This window comes from Salvelinus alpinus, chromosome 31, assembly GCF_045679555.1.
Source record: "Salvelinus alpinus chromosome 31, SLU_Salpinus.1, whole genome shotgun sequence".
Classification (NCBI taxonomy): domain Eukaryota; kingdom Metazoa; phylum Chordata; class Actinopteri; order Salmoniformes; family Salmonidae; genus Salvelinus; species Salvelinus alpinus.
The window spans coordinates 36465089-36488071 of NC_092116.1; the positions used below are offsets into that span (position 1 = coordinate 36465089).

At 44.6% G+C, this 22983-nt stretch overlaps 1 protein-coding gene across 1 annotated transcript in view; it reads right to left on the minus strand.

The window, feature by feature from the left end:
• Positions 1-22364, minus strand: part of LOC139561268 (SH3 domain-containing protein 19-like) — a 59137-nt gene extending 36773 nt beyond the window's left edge. Inside the window, exons 1-4 of the mRNA XM_071378251.1 lie at positions 21921-22364; positions 11469-11502; positions 1111-1151; positions 580-628 (exon numbers count right to left, since the gene is read on the minus strand). Coding sequence (XP_071234352.1) covers positions 580-628; positions 1111-1151; positions 11469-11502; positions 21921-22029 — 233 coding nt within the window. The 5' untranslated portion in view covers positions 22030-22364. The remainder of the gene's footprint in view (positions 1-579; positions 629-1110; positions 1152-11468; positions 11503-21920) is intronic.
• Between the last annotated feature and the right edge of the window lie 619 nt (positions 22365-22983).

A 22983-nucleotide genomic window follows, 5' to 3' on the forward strand; every position in this document is an offset into this window, starting at 1 on the left:
CCCTTTAACCCTACCCTTTAACCCTACCCTTTAATAGGGCATTGGGCCACCATGAGCCGACCAGGACAGCTTCAATGTGCCTTGGCATCGATTCTGTCTGGAACTCTATTGGAGGGATACGACACCATTCTTCCAAGATAAATTCCCCCTTTTTTTTTATGGTGGTGGAAAACGCCATCTCAGGCAACGCTCCAGAATCTTCCGTAAGTGTTCAATTTGGTTGAGATTTGGTGACAGACACACACACATTTAAACCCACTATTGTCCTTTCAGACTTCTCTTTCAATGTCACTGAGATCTCTTCTTCTATCCATGGTATCCAAAAACAATGGACAACTGGGAGGTTTTTATACATGACCCTAAGCATGATGGGATGTCCATTACTTAATTAACTCAGGAGAACACACCTGTGTGGAAACAAATACTTTCAATATACTTTGTATCCCTCATTTATTTATACGTGTTTTTTTCCCCTCTCATTTTGGCAGTTACCTGTATCAACAGATAGATAGAAATACACCAATATAGATACTGTAGGATGTGTGTTTTCTTGACTCTGTAAAACAGAGCTGTACTGACCTCCGGTCTCTGGGAGTACTCTCGCTCAGGGAGGTGGATCTAGTCGTCGCTGAAAGAAACACACTAACATTATTGGAGAGGACTTCACTATGGTGCTAACAACAGGTCCTATATACAGGTAACAACAGGTCCTATATACAGGTAACAACAGGTCCCATATACAGGTAACAACAGGTCCTATATACAGGTAACAACAGGTCCTATATACAGGTAACAACAGGTCCTATATACAGGTAACAACAGGTCCTATATACAGGTAACAACAGGTCCTAAATACAGGTAACAACAGGTCCTATATACAGGTAACAACAGGTCCTATATACAGGTAACAACAGGTCCTATATACAGGTAACAACAGACTGTTACTAACAGGTCCTATATACAGGTAACAACAGGTCCTATATACAGGTAACAACAGACTGTTGGTAACAACAGGGGAGATGACTTTGCTATACATTTACAGAGAGAAACATCAGAGAACTGCCCAGTCATCACTTGTTCTGTAAATAAAAACGAGGGATTTGGACTCACTCCTCTTAATGGCGGCCCTGATAGAGGAGAGAGGTCCTTGGCTGAAAGAAAAGAAAAGAAACAAGTCAGTGATTATGTTGGTTCATTCACCTTCTCTTTCCTTCCGTTACAGATCACCCAGAGCAGGTTTCCTTCCGTTACAGAACACCCAGAGCAGGTTTCCTTCCATTACAGAACACCCAGAGCAGGTTTCCTTCCATTACAGAACACCCAGAGCAGGTTTCCTTCCGTTACAGAACACCCAGAGCAGGTTTCCTTCCATTACAGATCACCCAGAGCAGGTTTCCTTCCATTACAGAACACCCAGAGCAGGTTTCCTTCCATTACAGAACACCCAGAGCAGGTTTCCTTCCATTACAGAACACCCAGAGCAGGTTTCCTTCCATTACAGAACACCCAGAGCAGGTTTCCTTCCATTACAGAACACCCAGAGCAGGTTTCCTTCCATTACAGAACACCCAGAGCAGGTTTCCTTCCATTACAGAACACCCAGAGCAGGTTTCCTTCCATTACAGAACACCCAGAGCAGGTTTCCTTCCGTTACAGAACACCCAGAGCAGGTTTCCTTCCGTTACAGATCACCCAGAGCAGGTTTCCTTCCATTACAGAACACCCAGAGCAGGTTTCCTTCCATATACAGGATACACCCAGAGCAGGTTTCCTTCCATTACAGAACACCCAGAGCAGGTTTCCTTCCATTACAGAACACCCAGAGCAGGTTTCCTTCCGTATACAGGATACACCCAGAGCAGGTTTCCTTCCGTTACAGAACACCCAGAGCAGGTTTCCTTCCATTACAGAACACCCAGAGCAGGTTTCCTTCCGTTACAGAACACCCAGAGCAGGTTTCCTTCCATTACAGAACACCCAGAGCAGGTTTCCTTCCGTTACAGAACACCCAGAGCAGGTTTCCTTCCATTACAGAACACCCAGAGCAGGTTTCCTTCCGTTACAGAACACCCAGAGCAGGTTTCCTTCCATTACAGAACACCCAGAGCAGGTTTCCTTCCGTTACAGAACACCCAGAGCAGGTTTCCTTCCATTACAGAACACCCAGAGCAGTGTTACTACACAGGTTCCTATATACAGATCACCCAGAGCAGGTTTCCTTCCATTACAGATACACCCAGAGCAGGTTTCCTTCCATTACAGAACACCCAGAGCAGGTTTCCTTCCATTACAGAACACCCAGAGCAGGTTTCCTTCCATTACAGAACACCCAGAGCAGGTTTCCTTCCATTACAGAACACCCAGAGCAGGTTTCCTTCCATTACAGATCACCCAGAGCAGGTTTCCTTCCATTACAGAACACCCAGAGCAGGTTTCCTTCCATTACAGATCACCCAGAGCAGGTTTCCTTCCATTACAGAACACCCAGAGCAGGTTTCCTTCCGTTACAGAACACCCAGAGCAGGTTTCCTTCCGTTACAGAACACCCAGAGCAGGTTTCCTTCCATTACAGAACACCCAGAGCAGGTTTCCTTCCGTTACAGAACACCCAGAGCAGGTTTCCTTCCATTACAGAACACCCAGAGCAGGTTTCCTTCCGTTACAGAACACCCAGAGCAGGTTTCCTTCCGTTACAGAACACCCAGAGCAGGTTTCCTTCCATTACAGATCACCCAGAGCAGGTTTCCTTCCATTACAGAACACCCAGAGCAGGTTTCCTTCCATTACAGAACACCCAGAGCAGGTTTCCTTCCGTTACAGAACACCCAGAGCAGGTTTCCTTCCATTACAGAACACCCAGAGCAGGTTTCCTTCCATTACAGATCACCCAGAGCAGGTTTCCTTCCGTTACAGATCACCCAGAGCAGGTTTCCTTCCATTACAGAACACCCAGAGCAGGTTTCCTTCCGTTACAGATCACCCAGAGCAGGTTTCCTTCCGTTACAGATCACCCAGAGCAGGTTTCCTCCTTCCATTACAGAACACCCAGAGCAGGTTTCCTTCCATTACAGAACACCCAGAGCAGGTTTCCTTCCATTACAGAACACCCAGAGCAGGTTTCCCTCCATTACAGAACACCCAGAGCAGGTTTCCTTCCGTTACAGATCACCCAGAGCAGGTTTCCTTCCGTTACAGAACACCCAGAGCAGGTTTCCTTCCATTACAGATCACCCAGAGCAGGTTTCCTTCCATTACAGAACACCCAGAGCAGGTTTCCTTCCATTACAGAACACCCAGAGCAGGTTTCCTTCCATTACAGATCACCCAGAGCAGGTTTCCTTCCATTACAGAACACCCAGAGCAGGTTTCCTTCCATTACAGATCACCCAGAGCAGGTTTCCTTCCATTACAGAACACCCAGAGCAGGTTTCCTTCCATTACAGATCACCCAGAGCAGGTTTCCTTCCATTACAGAACACCCAGAGCAGGTTTCCTTCCATTACAGAACACCCAGAGCAGGTTTCCTTCCATTACAGAACACCCAGAGCAGGTTTCCTTCCATTACAGAACACCCAGAGCAGGTTTCCTTCCATTACAGATCACCCAGAGCAGGTTTCCTTCCGTTACAGAACACCCAGAGCAGGTTTCCTTCCATTACAGATCACCCAGAGCAGGTTTCCTTCCATTACAGAACACCCAGAGCAGGTTTCCTTCCATTACAGAACACCCAGAGCAGGTTTCCTTCCATTACAGAACACCCAGAGCAGGTTTCCTTCCATTACAGAACACCCAGAGCAGGTTTCCTTCCATTACAGAACACCCAGAGCAGGTTTCCTTCCATTACAGAACACCCAGAGCAGGTTTCCTTCCATTACAGAACACCCAGAGCAGGTTTCCTTCCATTACAGATCACCCAGAGCAGGTTTCCTTCCGTTACAGAACACCCAGAGCAGGTTTCCTTCCATTACAGAACTTTCCCTTTGTTGCATTCCTTCACAGACTAGAGCTAACAGACTGATCAGTCTGCACACTGTCCAACCTAGAGCTAAATGTGTTTTTTAATCTACTAACATTGATTAAACCAGCCTGTAAAAGTGTATTCTGTGTGTGTGTTTCATTTGAACCTGATCTAAAACATGCAGAGACATGACCACACCAATATAACACCCCATATAACGATTAGACATTAAACATTACTGCTGTCCTCTCTGTCTGTTGTAGTGTCTACTAGACAGTCTGCTGTCCTCTCTGTTTGTTGTAGTGTCTAGCTAGACAGTCTGCTGTTCTCTCTGTCTGTTGTAGTGTCTACTAGACAGTCTGCTGTTCTCTCTGTCTGTTGTAGTGTCTAGCTAGACAGTCTGCTGTCCTCTCTGTCTGTTGTAGTGTCTAGCTAGACAGTCTGCTGTCCTCTCTGTCTGTTGTAGCGTCTAGCTAGACAGTCTGCTGTCCTCTCTGTTGTAGTGTCTAGCTAGACAGTCTGCTGTTCTCTCTGTCTGTTGTAGTGTCTAGCTAGACAGTCTGCTGTCCTCTCTGCCTGTTGTAGTGTCTACTAGACAGTCTGCTGTTCTCTCTGCCTGTTGTAGTGTCTACTAGACAGTCTGCTGTCCTCTCTGCCTGTTGTAGTGTCTAGCTAGACAGTCTGCTGTTCTCTCTGTCTGTTGTAGTGTCTACTAGACAGTCTGCTGTCCTCTCTGTCTGTTGTAGTGTCTAGCTAGACAGTCTGCTGTCCTCTCTGTCTGTTGTAGTGTCTAGCTAGACAGTCTGCTGTCCTCTCTGCCTGTTGTAGTGTCTACTAGACAGTCTGCTGTTCTCTCTGCCTGTTGTAGTGTCTACTAGACAGTCTGCTGTCCTCTCTGCCTGTTGTAGTGTCTAGCTAGACAGTCTGCTGTTCTCTCTGTCTGTTGTAGCGTCTAGCTAGACAGTCTGCTGTCCTCTCTGTCTGTTGTAGTGTCTAGTTAGACAGTCTGCTGTTCTCTCTGTCTGTTGTAGTGTCTACTAGACAGTCTGCTGTCCTCTCTGCCTGTTGTAGTGTCTACTAGACAGTCTGCTGTTCTCTCTGCCTGTTGTAGTGTCTACTAGACAGTCTGCTGTCCTCTCTGTCTGTTGTAGTGTCTAGCTAGACAGTCTGCTGTCCTCTCTGTCTGTTGTCGTGTCTACTAGACAGTCTGCTGTTCTCTCTGTCTGTCGTAGTGTCTAGCTAGACAGTCTGCTGTTCTCTCTGTCTGTTGTAGCGTCTAGCTAGACAGTCTGCTGTCCTCTCTGTCTGTTGTAGTGTCTACTAGACAGTCTGCTGTTCTCTCTGTCTGTCGTAGTGTCTAGCTAGACAGTCTGCTGTCCTCTCTCTCTGTTGTAGTGTCTAGCTACACAGTCTGCTGTCCTCTCTGTTGTAGCGTCTAGCTAGACAGTCTGCTGTCCTCTCTGTCTGTTGTAGTGTCTAGCTAGACAGTCTGCTGTCCTCTCTGCCTGTGCTTTCTCTCCTCCTCTGTTTCCTTCCTTCGGAGGAAACCCAGAGTATTTAGGGACAGATAACGGAGGAAAGCTCATATCCCCTCAGAGTGAAACTTCCCGACAAAACAATCACAAACAACATACCCAAAGTGTAGACTACCTTCAGCCTCTCTCTGTCTGTTGTAATGTCTGTCTCGACCGTCCGCCGTTCTCTCTCGTTCTATCTTTGTTCTTCTCCTGTCCGCTCTACTTTCTGAGTATACTGCTGTTTTCTACAGAGCAGAGCAATGTTGACTTCTAGCTGCTAACTATGTCCAGACCCATGAGTCACACATAACACATCCCAGCTAGCAGTCCACTTCTAACACAGGAGGGGGAGGGGGAACAAACTCCCCCTATACCCTACATGAACCTCCTGCTCTTCCCTCACTCCCCACTCCTGCTCTTCCCTCACTCCCCACTTCCTGCTCTTCCCTCACTCCCCACCTCCTGCTCTTCCCTCACTCCCCACCTCCTGCTCTTCCCTCACTCCCCACCTCCTGCTCTTCCCTCACTCCCCACCTCCTGCTCTTCCCTCACTCCCCACCTCCTGCTCTTCCCTCACTCCCCACCTCCTGCTCTTCCCTCACTCCCCACCTCCTGCTCTTCCCTCACTCCCCACCTCCTGCTCTTCCCTCACTTCTGCCCTTCCCTCACTTCCGCCCCTCCCTCCTTCCCCACCTCCTGCTCTTCCCTCCTTCCCCACCTCATGCTCTTCCCTCACTCCCAACCTCATGCTCTTCCCTCACTCCCAACCTCCTGCTCTTCCCTCACCTCCTGCTCTTCCCTCAATCCCCACCTCCTGCTCTTCCCTCACTCCTGCTCTTCCCTCACTCCCCACCTCCTGCTCTTCCCTCACTCCCCACCTCCTGCTCTTCCCTCACTCCCCACCTCCTGCTCTTCCCTCACTCCCCACCTCCTACTCTTCCCTCACTTCTGCCCTTCCCTCACTCCTGCTCTTCCCTCACTTCCTCCCCTCCCTCCTTCCCCACCTCCTGCTCTTCCCTCCTTCCCCACCTCCTGCTCTTCCCTCCTTCCCCGCCTCCTGCTCTTCCCTCACTCCTGCTCTTCCCTCACTCCTGATCTTCCCTCACTCCTGCCCTTCCCTCACTTCTGCTCTTCCCTCCTCCCCACCTCCTGCTCTTCCCTTCTTCCCTCACTCCCAACCTCCTGCTCTTCCCTCACTCCCCGCCTCCTGCTCTTCCCTCACTCCCCGCCTCCTGCTCTTCCCTCACTCCCCGCCTCCTGCTCTTCCCTCACTCCCTGCCTCCTGCTCTTCCCTCACTCCCCGCCTCCTGCTCTTCCCTCACTCCTGCTCTTCCCTCACTCCTGCTCTTCCCTCACTCCTGCTCTTCCCTCACTCCTGCTCTTCCCTCACTCCTGCTCTTCCCTCACTCCTGCTCTTCCCTCACTCCTGCTCTTCCCTCACTCCTGCTCTTCCCTCACTCCCCACCTCCTGCTCTTCCCTCACTCCTGCTCTTCCCTCCTTCTCTTCCCCCCCTCCTTCTCTTCCCCCCCTACTGCTCTTCCCTCACTTCTTGTACCTTCTACCCTTTTCATTTTCCTCTACTCCCCCCTCTCCTCCTCCTCCCTCCCCTCCCCCTCCAAACTATTTGCTTACATGCATCCGTATATACTTGCTGACATTGAATAACAATCTCCTAAACCTCTGGGTAAGAGGTTCCCTTCAAACTCTGATCTAAGGTCAGTTTTTGCATTCCCCCCCTCCTTATGGTTAAGGCTAACATCAGGTTAGGCTAAACTGATTCCAGATCAGCGTCTGAAGTTGGGGAAAACTTCTATCCACAGCCGGAGTAACCTCTCCAGCCTGTTACCGTGCCAATCGACTGAAGCTGGAGCCACATAGTTCCAGGGTTGTGTCAGAGGCAGAAAATAAGTAGTCCCGGCCCGAACCTCGACACCGCACCGGGATACTTACTGCTACAGCTGTGAGACGGCTGAGAGAGAGAGAAAGTAGTCCCAGCTATGTTTTAAATAAGTTAATTTTTTTATTTTAAATAGGGGAATGGAAACACTTTAGGATGTAAAGCGAAGAGATGTATACCAGTCACTAATACAAAACATATTGCTTGTAACACAGAAACATCTTCATTTTCGGTGTTTTGATCCTGAACAACGTTTTTTAGAGGTATGGTTAGCGCCATCTTGAATCGTACAGTAAAAGTTACACTATTCAAAATAAGGAAGTTGTGTTTATGGCCGTATCGATCTGCTCTAAGTCTCCATCTTCATGAGGATTAGTTGTGTTCATGGTCGTATCGATCTGCTCTACGTCTCTATCTTCCGGCGCCGAGGAATTACAAAACTCTTTTGCCGATGATGCAACAATGCCAATATGGCGATTTCCAGGTAGCTGGTGTTCTATAGTCGAGTGTTTCCTTTCCTCTTTAACGGTTAACCTGCTTATACGTCACAGAAATATTGTTCAGAAGGGTGATTGTACAGTTCTACAGTCCCGCTCAGCCAACCATATAAAACCACTAGCCATGCTAACAGCTCCTAGCCCGACAGTTCTACAGCCCCGCTCAGCCAACCATATAAAACCACTAGCCATGCTAACAGCTCCTAGCACGACAGTTCTACAGTCCCGCTCAGCCAACCATATAAAACCACTAGCCATGCTAACAGCTCCTAGCACGACAGTTCTACAGTCCCGCTCAGCCAACCATATAAAACCACTAGCCATGCTAACAGCTCCTAGCACGACAGTTCTACAGTCCCGCTCAGCCAACCATATAAAACCACTAGCCATGCTAACAGCTCCTAGCCCGACAGTTCTACAGTCCCGCTCAGCCAACCATATAAAACCACTAGCCATCCTAACAGCTCCTAGCACGACAGTTCTACAGTCCCGCTCAGCCAACCATATAAAACCACTAGCCATGCTAACAGCTCCTAGCACGACAGTTCTACAGTCCCGCTCAGCCAACCATATAAAACCACTAGCCATGCTAACAGCTCCTAGCACGACAGTTCTACAGTCCCGCTCAGCCAACCATATAAAACCACTAGCCATGCTAACAGCTCCTAGCACGACAGTTCTACAGTCCCGCTCAGCCAACCATATAAAACCACTAGCCATGCTAACAGCTCCTAGCACGACAGTTCTACAGTCCCGCTCAGCCAACCATATAAAACCACTAGCCATGCTAACAGCTCCTAGCACGACAGTTCTACAGTCCCGCTCAGCCAACCATATAAAACCACTAGCCATGCTAACAGCTCCTAGCACGACAGTTCTACAGTCCCGCTCAGCCAACCATATAAAACCAACTAGCCATGCTAACAGCTCCTAGCACGACAGTTCTACAGTCCCGCTCAGCCAACCATATAAAACCACTAGCCATGCTAACAGCTCCAAGCACGACAGTTCTACAGTCCCGCTCAGCCAACCATATAAAACCACTAGCCATGCTAACAGCTCCTAGCACGACAGTTCTACAGTCCCGCTCAGCCAACCATATAAAACCACTAGCCATGCTAACAGCTCCTAGCACGACAGTTCTACAGTCCCGCTCAGCCAACCATATAAAACCACTAGCCATGCTAACAGCTCCTAGCACGACAGTTCTACAGTCCCGCTCAGCCAACCATATAAAACCACTAGCCATGCTAACAGCTCCTAGCACGACAGTTCTACAGTCCCGCTCAGCCAACCATATAAAACCACTAGCCATGCTAACAGCTCCTAGCACGACAGTTCTACAGTCCCGCTCAGCCAACCATATAAAACCACTAGCCATGCTATCAGCTCCTAGCACGACAGTTCTACAGTCCCGCTCAGCCAACCATATAAAACCACTAGCCATGCTAACAGCTCCTAGCACGACAGTTCTACAGTCCCGCTCAGCCAACCATATAAAACCACTAGCCATGCTATCAGCTCCTAGCACGACAGTTCTACAGTCCCGCTCAGCCAACCATATAAAACCACTAGCCATGCTAACAGCTCCTAGCACGACAGTTCTACAGTCCCGCTCAGCCAACCATATAAAACCACTAGCCATGCTAACAGCTCCTAGCACGACAGTTCTACAGTCCCGCTCAGCCAACCATATAAAACCACTAGCCATGCTAACAGCTCCTAGCACGACAGTTCTACAGTCCCGCTCAGCCAACCATATAAAACCACTAGCCATGCTAACAGCTCCTAGCACGACAGTTCTACAGTCCCGCTCAGCCAACCATATAAAACCACTAGCCATGCTATCAGCTCCTAGCACGACAGTTCTACAGTCCCGCTCAGCCAACCATATAAAACCACTAGCCTTGCTAACAGCTCCTAGCCCGACAATTCTACAGTCCCGCTCAGCCAACCATATAAAACCACTAGCCATGCTAACAGCTCCTAGCACGACAGTTCTACAGTCCCGCTCAGCCAACCATATAAAACCACTAGCCATGCTATCAGCTCCTAGCACGACAGTTCTACAGTCCCGCTCAGCCAACCATATAAAACCACTAGCCATGCTATCAGCTCCTAGCACGACAGTTCTACAGTCCCGCTCAGCCAACCATATAAAACCACTAGCCATGCTATCAGCTCCTAGCACGACAGTTCTACAGTCCCGCTCAGCCAACCATATAAAACCACTAGCCATGCTAACAGCTCCTAGCCCGACAGTTCTACAGTCCGGCTCAACCAACCATATAAAACCACTAGCCATGCTAACAGCTCCTAGCCCGACAATTCTACAGTCCCGCTCAGCCAACCATATAAAACCACTAGCCATGCTAACAACTCCTAGCCCGACAGTTCTACAGTCGTGCTCAGCCAACCATATAAAACCACTAGCCATGCTAACAACTCCTAGCACGACAGTTCTACAGTCGTGCTCAGCCAACCATATAAAACCACTAGCCATGCTAACAGCTCCTAGCCCGACAATTCTACAGTCCCGCTCAGCCAACCATATAAAACCACTAGCCATGCTAACAACTCCTAGCCCGACAGTTCTACAGTCCTGCTCAGCCAACCATATAAAACCACTAGCCATGCTAACAACTCCTAGCACGACAGTTCTACAGTCGTGCTCAGCCAACCATATAAAACCACTAGCCATGCTAACAGCTCCAAGCACGACAGTTCTACAGTCCTGCTCAGCCAACCATATAAAACCACTAGCCATGCTAACAGCTCCTAGCACGACAGTTCTACAGTCCTGCTCAGCCAACCATATAAAACCACTAGCCATGCTAACAACTCCTAGCCCGACAATTCTACAGTCCCGCTCAGCCAACCATATAAAACCACTAGCCATGCTAACAGCTCCTAGCCCGACAATTCTACAGTCCCGCTCAGCCAACCATATAAAACCACTAGCCATGCTAACAGCTCCTAGCCCGACAGTTCTACAGTCCCGCTCACCCAACCATATAAAACCACTAGCCATGCTAACAGCTCCTAGCCCGACAGTTCTACAGTCCCGCTCAGCCAACCATATAAAACCACTAGCCATGCTAACAGCTCCAAGTGTGTGCATGCTAGTGTGTGCGTGCAAAGCAAGATCATAATTTATATGGCAGATGAGTAATAGCAGAGGGAAAATAGTCTGTATCCCAAACGGCACCCTATTCCCTATATAGTGCACTACTATAGACCAGGGCCCTATTCCCTATATTGTTCACTACTTTAGATCAGGGCCCTATTCCCTATATAGTACACTACTATAGACCAGAGCCCTATTCCCTTTATAGTTCACTATTTTAGACCAGAGCCCTATTCCCTATATTGTTCACTACTTTAGATCAGGGCCCTATTCCCTTTATAGTTCACTACTTTAGACCAGAGCCCTATTCCCTATATAGTACACTACTTTAGACCAGAGCCTTATTCCCTATATAGTTCACTACTTTAGACCAGGGCCCAGTGTACTCTGGTCAGAAGTAGTGCACTAGAGATAGAATAGGGTACTATTTGAGATACACAATATGTCCGTCAAAACTGGCAGATCTCTCACCTGAGTCTGTGGTCTTTCTGCCTCTCTGAGCGCTCTGTGGAGAGAGAGAAATAGAAAAGAGGGGAAGATAGAGAGAAGAAGGGAAGGGAGAGAAAAGGGGAAGGGGGAGAGAAGAGGGGAAGGGAGAGAGAAGTGGGGAAGGGAGAGAGAAGGGAGAGAAAAGAGGGGAAGGGAGAGAGAAGTGGGGAAGGGAGAGAGAAGTGGGGAAGGGAGAGAGAAGAGGGAAAGGGAGAGAGAAGGGAGAGAAAAGAGGGGAAGGGAGAGAGAAGAGGGGAAGGGAGAGAGAAGGGAGAGAGAAGAGGGGAAGGGAGAGAAAAGAGGGGAAGGGAGAGAAAAGAGGGGAGGGGGAGGGGAGGGGAAAGGAGAGAAAAGAGGGGAAGGGAGAGAGAAGGGAGAGAAAAGATGTGAAGGGAGATAGCGAAATAGAGAGAGGGGACGAGAGAAGTCTTTGTCAAGATATCGCCACACTAGCTCATTCATCTCTTCTCCCCTGTAAACTCCTCCCTTAGTCATTTCTATAAAAGGAGAATTAATTCTCAAATCAAACTTACCTGGTCCAATAGAATAAATATAGATAACTCCCCAGCATCTAAAGTTCCTCTCGTCTCTGCTTCAGATACAACAAACATCCACAGAACTATAACAGCAGAAGTCCTGCAGTTCAGTAAAGAACTGAAGACCCAGAGGAAAAGAAGGGAAAGCCAACCGCTGTCCAATGAAACTCTCTCTCTCTCCGGGTTCCAGAATGTGGAAATTATGATTGGAACCCTCTGCCATTCCCCTGGATCTGGTTGGCTGGTTAAAATAAAAAGACTGTAGCTGTGATGGGTTGCTGAGCAGCAGAAAACACCAGTCGGTCTGGGGTAGTCATCAATGTTTCCAGCTGCATTATAACTTATTATAGAGCCTGTTAACTACAGCTCCGAGTGCAGAGAGTATAGAGGCTTAAGGAATATGCATTGAGTTATAACGCATTACCAAATCAAATCAAGACCATTATAAACTGGGTGGTTCAATGGCTGAATGCTGATTGGCTGACAGCCATTGGTATATCAGATCGTACACCGCAGGGTATAACAAAACATTTGGTATTTTTACTTCTCTAATTATGTTGGTAACCAGTTTATAACAGCAATAAGGCACCTCGGGGGTTTTGTGGTATATGGCCAATATACCACGGCTAAGGGCTTTATCCAGGCACTCCACGTTGTGTCGTGTATAGAACAGCCCCTTAGCCGTGGTAAATATCACAACCCCTCGGGTTGCTGCTATGAAGGGTGTAATAGAGCTGCACTTATAGTCCTTACCGCTGCCTGTTACCTATAGCTCTAGGTGCATGAGAGATCAGGTGGGGTTCATCTATGTACAGGTTATAATGCATCATACAGGATAGCAGGGCTAAACTACTCCTTGCTGCTGCTTGTTAACTATAGTTGTATCTCAAAAAGCACCCTAAAAATGCACAATGTTCAATATAGGGAATAGGGAGAGAGACTAAAACAATACTAGTCTCTCAGACAGTATCTATAGTTAGAGACTAAAACAATACTAGTCTCTCAGACAGTATCTATAGTTAGAGAGACTAAAACAATACTAGTCTCTCAGACAGTATCTATAGTTAGAGACTAAAACAATACTAGTCTCTCAGACAGTATCTATAGTTAGAGAGACTAAAACAATACTAGTCTCTCAGACAGTATCTATAGTTAGAGACTAAAACAATACTAGTCTCTCAGACAGTATCTATAGAGACTAAAACAATACTAGTCTCTCAGACAGTATCTATAGTTAGAGACTAAAACAATACCAGCCTTTCAGACAGTATCTATAGTTAGAGACTAAAACAATACCAGCCTCTCAGACAGTATCTATAGTTAGAGACTAAAACAATACTAGTCTCTTAGACAGTATCTATAGTTAGAGACTAAAACAATACCAGCCTCTCAGACAGTATCTATAGTTAGAGACTAAAACAATACTAGTCTCTCAGACAGTATCTATAGTTAGAGACTAAAACAATACTAGTCTCTCAGACAGTATCTATAGTTAGAGAGACTAAAACAATACTAGCCTCTCAGACAGTATCTATAGTTAGAGACTAAAACAATACTAGTCTCTCAGACAGTATCTATAGTTAGAGAGACTAAAACAATACTAGTCTCTCAGACAGTATCTATAGTTAGAGAGACTAAAACAACACTAGTCTCTCAGACAGTATCTATAGTTAGAGAGACTAAAACAACACTAGTCTCTCAGACAGTATCTATAGTTAGAGACTAAAACAATACTAGTCTCTCAGACAGTATCTATAGTTAGAGACTAAAACAATACTAGTCTCTCAGACAGTATCTATAGTTAGAGACTAAAACAATACTAGTCTCTCAGACAGTATCTATAGTTAGAGACTAAAACAATACTAGTCTCTCAGACAGTATCTATAGTTAGAGAGACTAAAACAATACTAGTCTCTCAGACAGTATCTATAGTTAGAGAGACTAAAACAATACTAGCCTCTCAGACAGTATCTATAGTTAGAGACTAAAACAATACTAGTCTCTCAGACAGTATCTATAGTTAGAGACTAAAACAATACTAGTCTCTCAGACAGTATCTATAGTTAGAGAGACTAAAACAATACTAGTCTCTCAGACAGTATCTATAGTTAGAGACTAAAACAATACTAGTCTCTTAGACAGTATCTATAGTTAGAGACTAAAACAATACTAGTCTCTCAGACAGTATCTATAGTTTGAGAGACTAAAACAACACTAGTCTCTCAGACAGTATCTATAGTTAGAGAGACTAAAACAATACCAGTCTCTCAGACAGTATCTATAGTTAGAGACTAAAACAATACTAGTCTCTCAGACAGTATCTATAGTTAGAGACTAAAACAATACTAGTCTCTCAGACAGTATCTATAGTTAGAGAGACTAAAACAACACTAGTCTCTCAGACAGTATCTATAGTTAGAGAGACTAAAACAATACTAGTCTCTCAGACAGTATCTATAGTTAGAGACTAAAACAATACTAGTCTCTCAGACAGTATCTATAGTTAGAGACTAAAACAATACTAGTCTCTCAGACAGTATCTATAGTTAGAGAGACTAAAACAATACTAGCCTCTCAGACAGTATCTATAGTTAGAGAGACTAAAACAATACTAGTCTCTCAGACAGTATCTATAGTTAGAGAGACTAAAACAATACCAGTCTCTCAGACAGTATCTATAGTTAGAGACTAAAACAATACTAGTCTCTCAGACAGTATCTATAGTTAGAGAGACTAAAACAATACTAGTCTCTCAGACAGTATCTATAGTTAGAGACTAAAACAATACTAGTCTCTCAGACAGTATCTATAGTTAGAGAGACTAAAACAACACTAGTCTCTCAGACAGTATCTATAGTTAGAGACTAAAACAATACCAGTCTCTCAGACAGTATCTATAGTTAGAGACTAAAACAATACTAGTCTCTCAGACAGTATCTATAGTTAGAGAGACTAAAACAATACTAGTCTCTCAGACAGTATCTATAGTTAGAGAGACTAAAACAATACTAGTCTCTCAGACAGTATCTATAGAGACTAAAACAATACTAGTCTCTCAGACAGTATCTATAGTTAGAGACTAAAACAATACCAGCCTCTCAGACAGTAGACAGTGTTCTCACCTCACACAGTAGCCTAAGTCTACCAAGTCTGTTTTAACATCCATTGTGATAATAGTTCCTCACAGTATTAGAAACACTCTCGATAATGTCGATAATCACCTCGATGTGAAAAAGCAGAATATCATGATCTGATGATCCCATATTTGACTTGTTTCAGGAAACTAGGAATATGTCGCTCGTCACTACTTCACAGGAGAGGCTTTGAATGTAAACTTTTTATTTTATATCGAAAATGCAGAAAGGCAGAAACGCAAACTGTCATATGCCTTAATAAAACTTGTATACATCTGTAAATACGAATGAAATTGTTAATTTTACGAGCCTTGGTTGGTTTAGACGAACCTTCCCGCTAGCCATGATTGGCTGAGATAATGGGTGGGCTGGACATGCCGAGAGATGAGCTCGGATTGGTCTGCCATGTAGCAGGCTTCTGTCTATAACATGAGATGGTCAGTATGTGTAGGTAATCCTGTCTATAACATGAGATGGTCAGTATGTGTAGGTAATCCTGTCTATAACATGAGATGGTCAGTATGTGTAGGTAATCCTGTCTATAATATCAGATGGTCAGTATGTGTAGGTAATCCTGTCTATAACATGAGATGGTCAGTATGTGTAGGTAATCCTGTCTATAACATGAGATGGTCAGTATGTGTAGGTAATCCTGTCTATAACATGAGCTGGTCAGTATGTGTAGGTAATCCTGTCTATAATATCAGATGGTCAGTATGTGTAGGTAATCCTGTCTATAACATGAGATGGTCAGTATGTGTAGGTAATCCTGTCTATAACATGAGATGGTCAGTATGTGTAGGTAATCCTGTCTATAACATGAGATGGTCAGTATGTGTAGGTAATCCTGTCTATAACATGAGATGGTCAGTATGTGTAGGTAATCCTTTCTATAATATCAGATGGTCAGTATGTGTAGGTAATCCTGTCTATAACATGAGATGGTCAGTATGTGTAGGTAATCCTGTCTATAACATGAGATGGTCAGTATGTGTAGGTAATCCTGTCTATAACATGAGATGGTCAGTATGTGTAGGTAATCCTTTCTATAACATGAGCTGGTCAGTATGTGTAGGTAATCCTGTCTATAACATGAGCTGGTCAGTATGTGTAGGTAATCCTTTCTATAACATGAGCTGGTCAGTATGTGTAGGTAATCCTGTCTATAACATGAGATGGTCAGTATGTGTAGGTAATCCTGTCTATAACATGAGATGGTCAGTATGTGTAGGTAATCCTTTCTATAATATCAGATGGTCAGTATGTGTAGGTAATCCTGTCTATAATATCAGCTGGTCAGTATGTGTAGGTAATCCTGTCTATAACATGAGATGGTCAGTATGTGTAGGTAATCCTGTCTATAATATCAGCTGGTCAGTATGTGTAGGTAATCCTGTCTATAATATCAGCTGGTCAGTATGTGTAGGTAATCCTGTCTATAATATCAGCTGGTCAGTATGTGTAGGTAATCCTGTCTATAATATCAGATGGTCAGTATGTGTAGGTAATCCTGTCTATAATATCAGATGGTCAGTATGTGTAGGTAATCCTGTCTATAATATCAGCTGGTCAGTATGTGTAGGTAATCCTGTCTATAATATCAGCTGGTCAGTATGTGTAGGTAATCCTGTCTATAATATCAGCTGGTCAGTATGTGTAGGTAATCCTGTCTATAATATCAGATGGTCAGTATGTGTAGGTAATCCTGTCTATAATATCAGATGGTCAGTATGTGTAGGTAATCCTGTCTATAACATGAGATGGTCAGTATGTGTAGGTAATCCTGTCTATAACATGAGATGGTCAGTATGTGTAGGTAATCCTGTCTATAATATCAGCTGGTCAGTATGTGTAGGTAATCCTGTCTATAATATCAGCTGGTCAGTATGTGTAGGTAATCCTGTCTATAACATGAGATGGTCAGTATGTGTAGGTAATCCTGTCTATAATATCAGCTGGTCAGTATGTGTAGGTAATCCTGTCTATAATATCAGCTGGTCAGTATGTGTAGGTAATCCTGTCTATAACATGAGATGGTCAGTATGTGTAGGTAATCCTGTCTATAACATGAGCTGGTCAGTATGTGTAGGTAATCCTGTCTATAACATGAGATGGTCAGTATGTGTAGGTAATCCTGTCTATAACATGAGATGGTCAGTATGTGTAGGTAATCCTTTCTATAATATCAGATGGTCAGTATGTGTAGGTAATCCTGTCTATAACATGAGATGGTCAGTATGTGTAGGTAATCCTGTCTATAATATCAGCTGGTCAGTATGTGTAGGTAATCCTGTCTATAATATCAGCTGGTCAGTATGTGTAGGTAATCCTTTCTATAATATCAGCTGGTCAGTATGTGTAGGTAATCCTTTCTAACGCTGCTTTTAATAAAGACATCACCTAGTAGAACTGTATCAGTGTTGCTCTCCACTTTCTGGAGGACCGAGTTCTGAAATCAGTGGAATTAGAGTATGATAGCTAAGGAGATGGAGAAAGTTCTGGAATTTGATTGCAAACATGTAGAGGGAGTCGAAAAGAGAACACACAGAAGGCTGCCGGGCGCCTGCATGTCGTCAGGTGAACGGCGTTTCCTCCGACACATCGGTGCAGCTGGCTTCCGGGGTTAAGCGGGCAGGGTGTTAAGGAGTGCGGTTTGGCGGGTCATGTTTCGGGGGACGAAGGACTCAACCTTCACCTCTCCCGAGCTCGTTGGGGAGTTGCAGCGATGAGATAAGATCATAATCACAAAATTGCGGAGAAAAAAGGAGGTAAAAATCACAACAAAAATTTAAAACAAGATGAATGTTGCTTTTAGTTGCCTGATTTGCTAGAATGACAAATTCTAAATTCATTTTTAAACGGGTGAATTTATTGGTGTTAAAATACACTAGTTATGCTATACTGGACCACCAGGCTACTGATGTCATGGGTTTATACTTTCTCATAACAACAACGACAAGTTTGTTGCCGGACGACAATAGAATGTTCACGATGTCACTGCTGCAACTGTCAACAGACGTAGTATAAACCAGCCTTTAGTCTTGAAATCTTTGGTTGTTTATTACACGGCCTAACATGTGAATCCTTAAAGAGATGGGCGGGGCTAAAGCTTAAGAGGGTGTGAACGATGCTCAATGGGTGTAGACAAAGAAGAGCTCTTCAGTAGGTGTAGCAAAATATTCATGGGCCATTTTCTTTAAAAAAAGTGAGGTTACAGGTTTATCAACTTCCAAAGCAGAACTACTTTCCCATTGTTCCTCAACTGTAGTGTATGATATCTTTTTACTAGCTCTGAGTCTCTACTTTTATTCAATGTAAAAAAATATAGAACATTTTGCTACATAAGACCGAATCGAGCCGGTCGGTCACATATATCCAGTGGAAACATTTTTCCCTTGTGCAAAAACAGCTGTATGTCTGTCCCGAGGTCCCTGTTGTTGGAAACGGAGGGCCTGGAATAGGCTGTTGTGGGGGACTGAGGGTCTGGAATAGGCTGTTGTGGGAGACTGAGGGCCTGGAATAGGTTGTTGTGGGAGACTGAGGGCCTGGAATAGGCTGTTGTGGGAGACTGAGGGCCTGGAATAGGCTGTTGCGGGGAACAGAGGGCCTGGAATCGGCTGTTGTGGGAAACCGAGGGTCTGGAATAGGCGGTTGTGGGAGACTGAGGGCCTGGAATAGGCTGTTGTGGGAGACTGAGGGCCTGGGATAGGCTGTTGCGGGGAACAGAGGGCCTGGAATAGGCTGTTGCGGGGAACAGAGGGCCTGGAATCGGCTGTTGTGGGAAACCGAGGGTCTGGAATAGGCGGTTGTGGGAGACTGAGGGCCTGGAATAGGCTGTTGTGGGAAACGGAGGGTCTGGAATAGACTGTTGTGGGAGACTGAGGGCCTGGAATAGGCTGTTGTGGGAAACAGAGGGTCTGGAATAGACTGTTGTGGGAAACGGAGGGTCTGGAATAGACTGTTGTGGGAGACTGAGGGTCTGGAATAGGCTGTTGTGGGAAACGGAGGGCCTGGAATAGGCTGTTGTGGGAAACGGAGGGTCTGGAATAGGCTGTTGCGGGAGACTGAGGGCCTGGAATAGGCTGTTGTGGGAAACGGAGGGCCTGGAATAGGCTGTTGCGGGAGACTGAGGGCCTGGAATAGGCTGTTGTGGGAAACGGAGGGTCTGGAATAGACTGTTGTGGGAAACGGAGGGTCTGGAATAGACTGTTGTGGGAGACTGAGGGTCTGGAATAGGCTGTTGTGGGAAACGGAGGGCCTGGAATAGACTGTTGTGGGAGACTGAGGGCCTGGAATAGGCTGTTGTGGGAAACGGAGGGTCTGGAATAGACTGTTGTGGGAAACGGAGGGTCTGGAATAGACTGTTGTGGGAGACTGAGGGTCTGGAATAGGCTGTTGTGGGAAACGGAGGGCCTGGAATAGGCTGTTGTGGGAAACGGAGGGTCTGGAGTAGACTGTTGTGGGAGACTGAGGGTCTGGAATAGGCTGTTGTGGGAAACGGAGGGCCTGGAATAGGCTGTTGCGGGAGACTGAGGGCCTGGAATAGGCTGTTGTGGGAAACGGAGGGCCTGGAATAGGCTGTTGCGGGAGACTGAGGGCCTGGAATAGGCTGTTGTGGGAAACGGAGGGCCTGGAATAGGCTGTTGTGGGGAACGGAGGGCCTGGAATAGGCTGTTGTGGGGAACGGAGGGCCTGGAATAGGCTGTTGTGGGAAACGGAGGGCCTGGAATAGGCTGTTGTGGGGAACAGAGGGCCTGGAATAGGTGGTTGTGGGAAACCGAGGGTCTGGAATAGGCTGTTGTTTGCTTGCGATGAATGGGGGCTGGAACTTCGTTTCTCACGAATTCGGAAGTGGTGAAAACTCTTCGGTGTTAAAACCCATAAAAACAACTGTGCCAGTGCGTGCACACAGGAAGTCCCGTGATAAAATGTGACTATGGACGTCAAATGCCGCTAAACAGTAATTCAACAAGATCAAATGCATATTCCCATGAAACTGATTGAGATCAAATGATTGGCATGCAGGTGCGGTTTGGACGTTTCACCGTCAAAACGTGAATAATTATAATTCACGATTGACAGCGATGATAGTATATTTAGAAATTAGGTATGCCTAACTTGTCGTGCTGAGCGATTAACTGAACGGTTGGTTATTTTTCGGTTTTTAAAAGAACTAATTGACAAAGGTTGGTTCAATTATTTGAATTCCATTTCGTTCATTTATTTTCTTCCTGTGAGCTCAATGTGCAGTTTCTCTAGAGATAAATCAGATCCAGCCAGAACTGTACGATGTAGTAGGGAGTTGTAGTTTCCAACAGGCTAATATTCTACATAGTTTAGTGCAGAAAACATAGTAATTAACTACAATGACCATGAGGGGATATAGAGAGCAGCTGATGCCTCTCAAGGTATCAACTACCTGAAAACACACGATCTAAGTGATTTGATAGTTGGGTATTCACCAGTCGTAAAGTCTTATTTACTTTGAAGAACGACTAAAATAGTGATTTGATAGTTGGTATTCACCAGTCGTAAAGTCTTATTTACTTTGAAGAACGACTAAAATAGTGATTTGATAGTTGGTATTCACCAGTCGTAAAGTCTTATTTACTTTGAAGAACGACTAAAATAGTGATTTGATAGTTGGTATTCACCAGTCGTAAAGTCTTATTTACTTTGAAGAACGACTAAAATAGTGATTTGATAGTTGGTATTCACCAGTCGTAAAGTCTTATTTACTTTGAAGAACGACTAAAATAGTGATTTGATAGTTGGTATTCACCAGTCGTAAAGTCTTATTTACTTTGAAGAACGACTAAAATAGTGATTTTGTCAGACAGAGATGAGATGATGACTTGGAAGTAAGTAATAAAGTCATCACATAAAACTGATATAATAAAACACAACAACTGAAAATGTGTATTAAAGTAATGTCGAGTACATTATGGTGGTTAATAGGTGATCAGCAGTAATGGTCAGTCATTATCATCATTTTACTTTTATTCGTTGTTTTATTCTGTGTCACAGCATTCAACCCAAATAGTCAAAACCTGTGATTTTTTTTTGTGATAATCGAACCGACCTCAAAAAGGCACTAATCGCTCAGTACTACTAACTTGGTGATTCAGGATATTAAAAAATATTTATTTTATTTTATATTGTGGGTATAGGCAAACGTTGCAATTGGTTGATGCATTTTATCCATATACTATAATGATATAGAATTATAGTATATAGAATGATATAGTCAATAGGTACATCATTAGGCAAGACTGCCTTCTGGTCTTGTGCGCCAGAGGCATGGAATAGTCTACAATCCATGCTTCATCTAGATATGTTAGTGCCACTGAATTAATTAAAAATGTTGATGGGTTACAGAGGAGCGTAATTTTTTAAAAGCTGGATCATATTGTTGTATGTTTTAATTATGTGATGTATTGATTGTTGCTGCCTTCTTGGGCAGGTCTCCCTTGAAAAAGAGTCTCAATGGGTCTCAATGGGCTTTTCCTGGTTAAATAAAGGTTAAATAAAAATGACTAAAAATCTGTTGGTACAAACGTTGCGGAAATTACGCCATATAAATTGTTATTTTTCACTACCTCTCACACGTAAAAAAATATATAAATAAATAACACTACACTGATTGTATCATATTCTTATGATGCAATACATCCATCACACTGACAATGTACTTTAAAACTAAAAACATTGCAAAAGCAACAGTTGTGTGTTGGTACATCAACTATTCTGTGGTGACATGTTACCTCCAGATGAGTTGGTCGGTCGTGGAGGCTGTCTTCTTACGACAGGGTCCCTCGGTTCCCCTCTCAAACTCTCCTGCTGTTCGTCCTCCACTCTCCTCGCCTCAGCCATCGCAGAGAGAGAGAGAGACACTATTCTAGTGTGGGAACGAAGACAACTAGCGCTATAAGTCCAAAACAATGGATAACAACATGTCCCTTATCGCATAGAAACCGACTGGCAGCCAGTGCCGTGCGACTTATAGCTAAACAACACAACAAACTCGTATAACTTTTCCCAAAACAAGTTGACTACCGTGAATATCCTTCGCCAACGTTGGGATTGTGTAAAATGATCACAAAGAGATGAAAAACAATAGCTATTTGTTGACAATAATAACAGTAGAGACTTTCGAATAATAGGTAGTTTGTCTGACCAGTCTTGCTCCACACACGTCATTACGTCAGACCAGGAAGAGGTCTTGGTCCGGACGTCAAACCAGGAAAAGGTCTTGGGATGTGCACGGTCGTTACTAGTTATCACAGCCACAAAAAAAAAATCATATGGTTGTCTCCATTTTTTTGTTGTTGATTTCCCTCATTTAAAAAAAATACTTAAGATAAATTGCGCTAAACATGCGGTTTAGAGGCGTAACCAGACCTCCGCTTCTTCAGATACTCTCTCTTAGTCCAGGTGACTCTCCAGTAAGGAAACATGTGTTTTCTCCTTGCTCCCTCGAAACAATATTTATACATACTTTATTTTCAAAGGGATGTTGTATCTATCTATTCCTTACGTCACAATTTACTGGGATACATTTGTCAATAATATCTGTTTGAAAAAAGGTTTGGTTAACACAAACACCTGCTTGTTAACAAGGTCAAAGGTCTCTTTCAGAATGATTAATAAGTATTACTAACCTGTGAATCATTACCTGAAGAACCTCAACAAATATATGAACATTAACTGTACTTTTTGTGTTGAGCATCCAGAAAAAGTTCAGTATTTGTTTTGGCATTGTCTACTTGTAACGAAATGATGGCAAGATATTTGTTTTGGCATTGTCTACATGTAACGAAATTATGT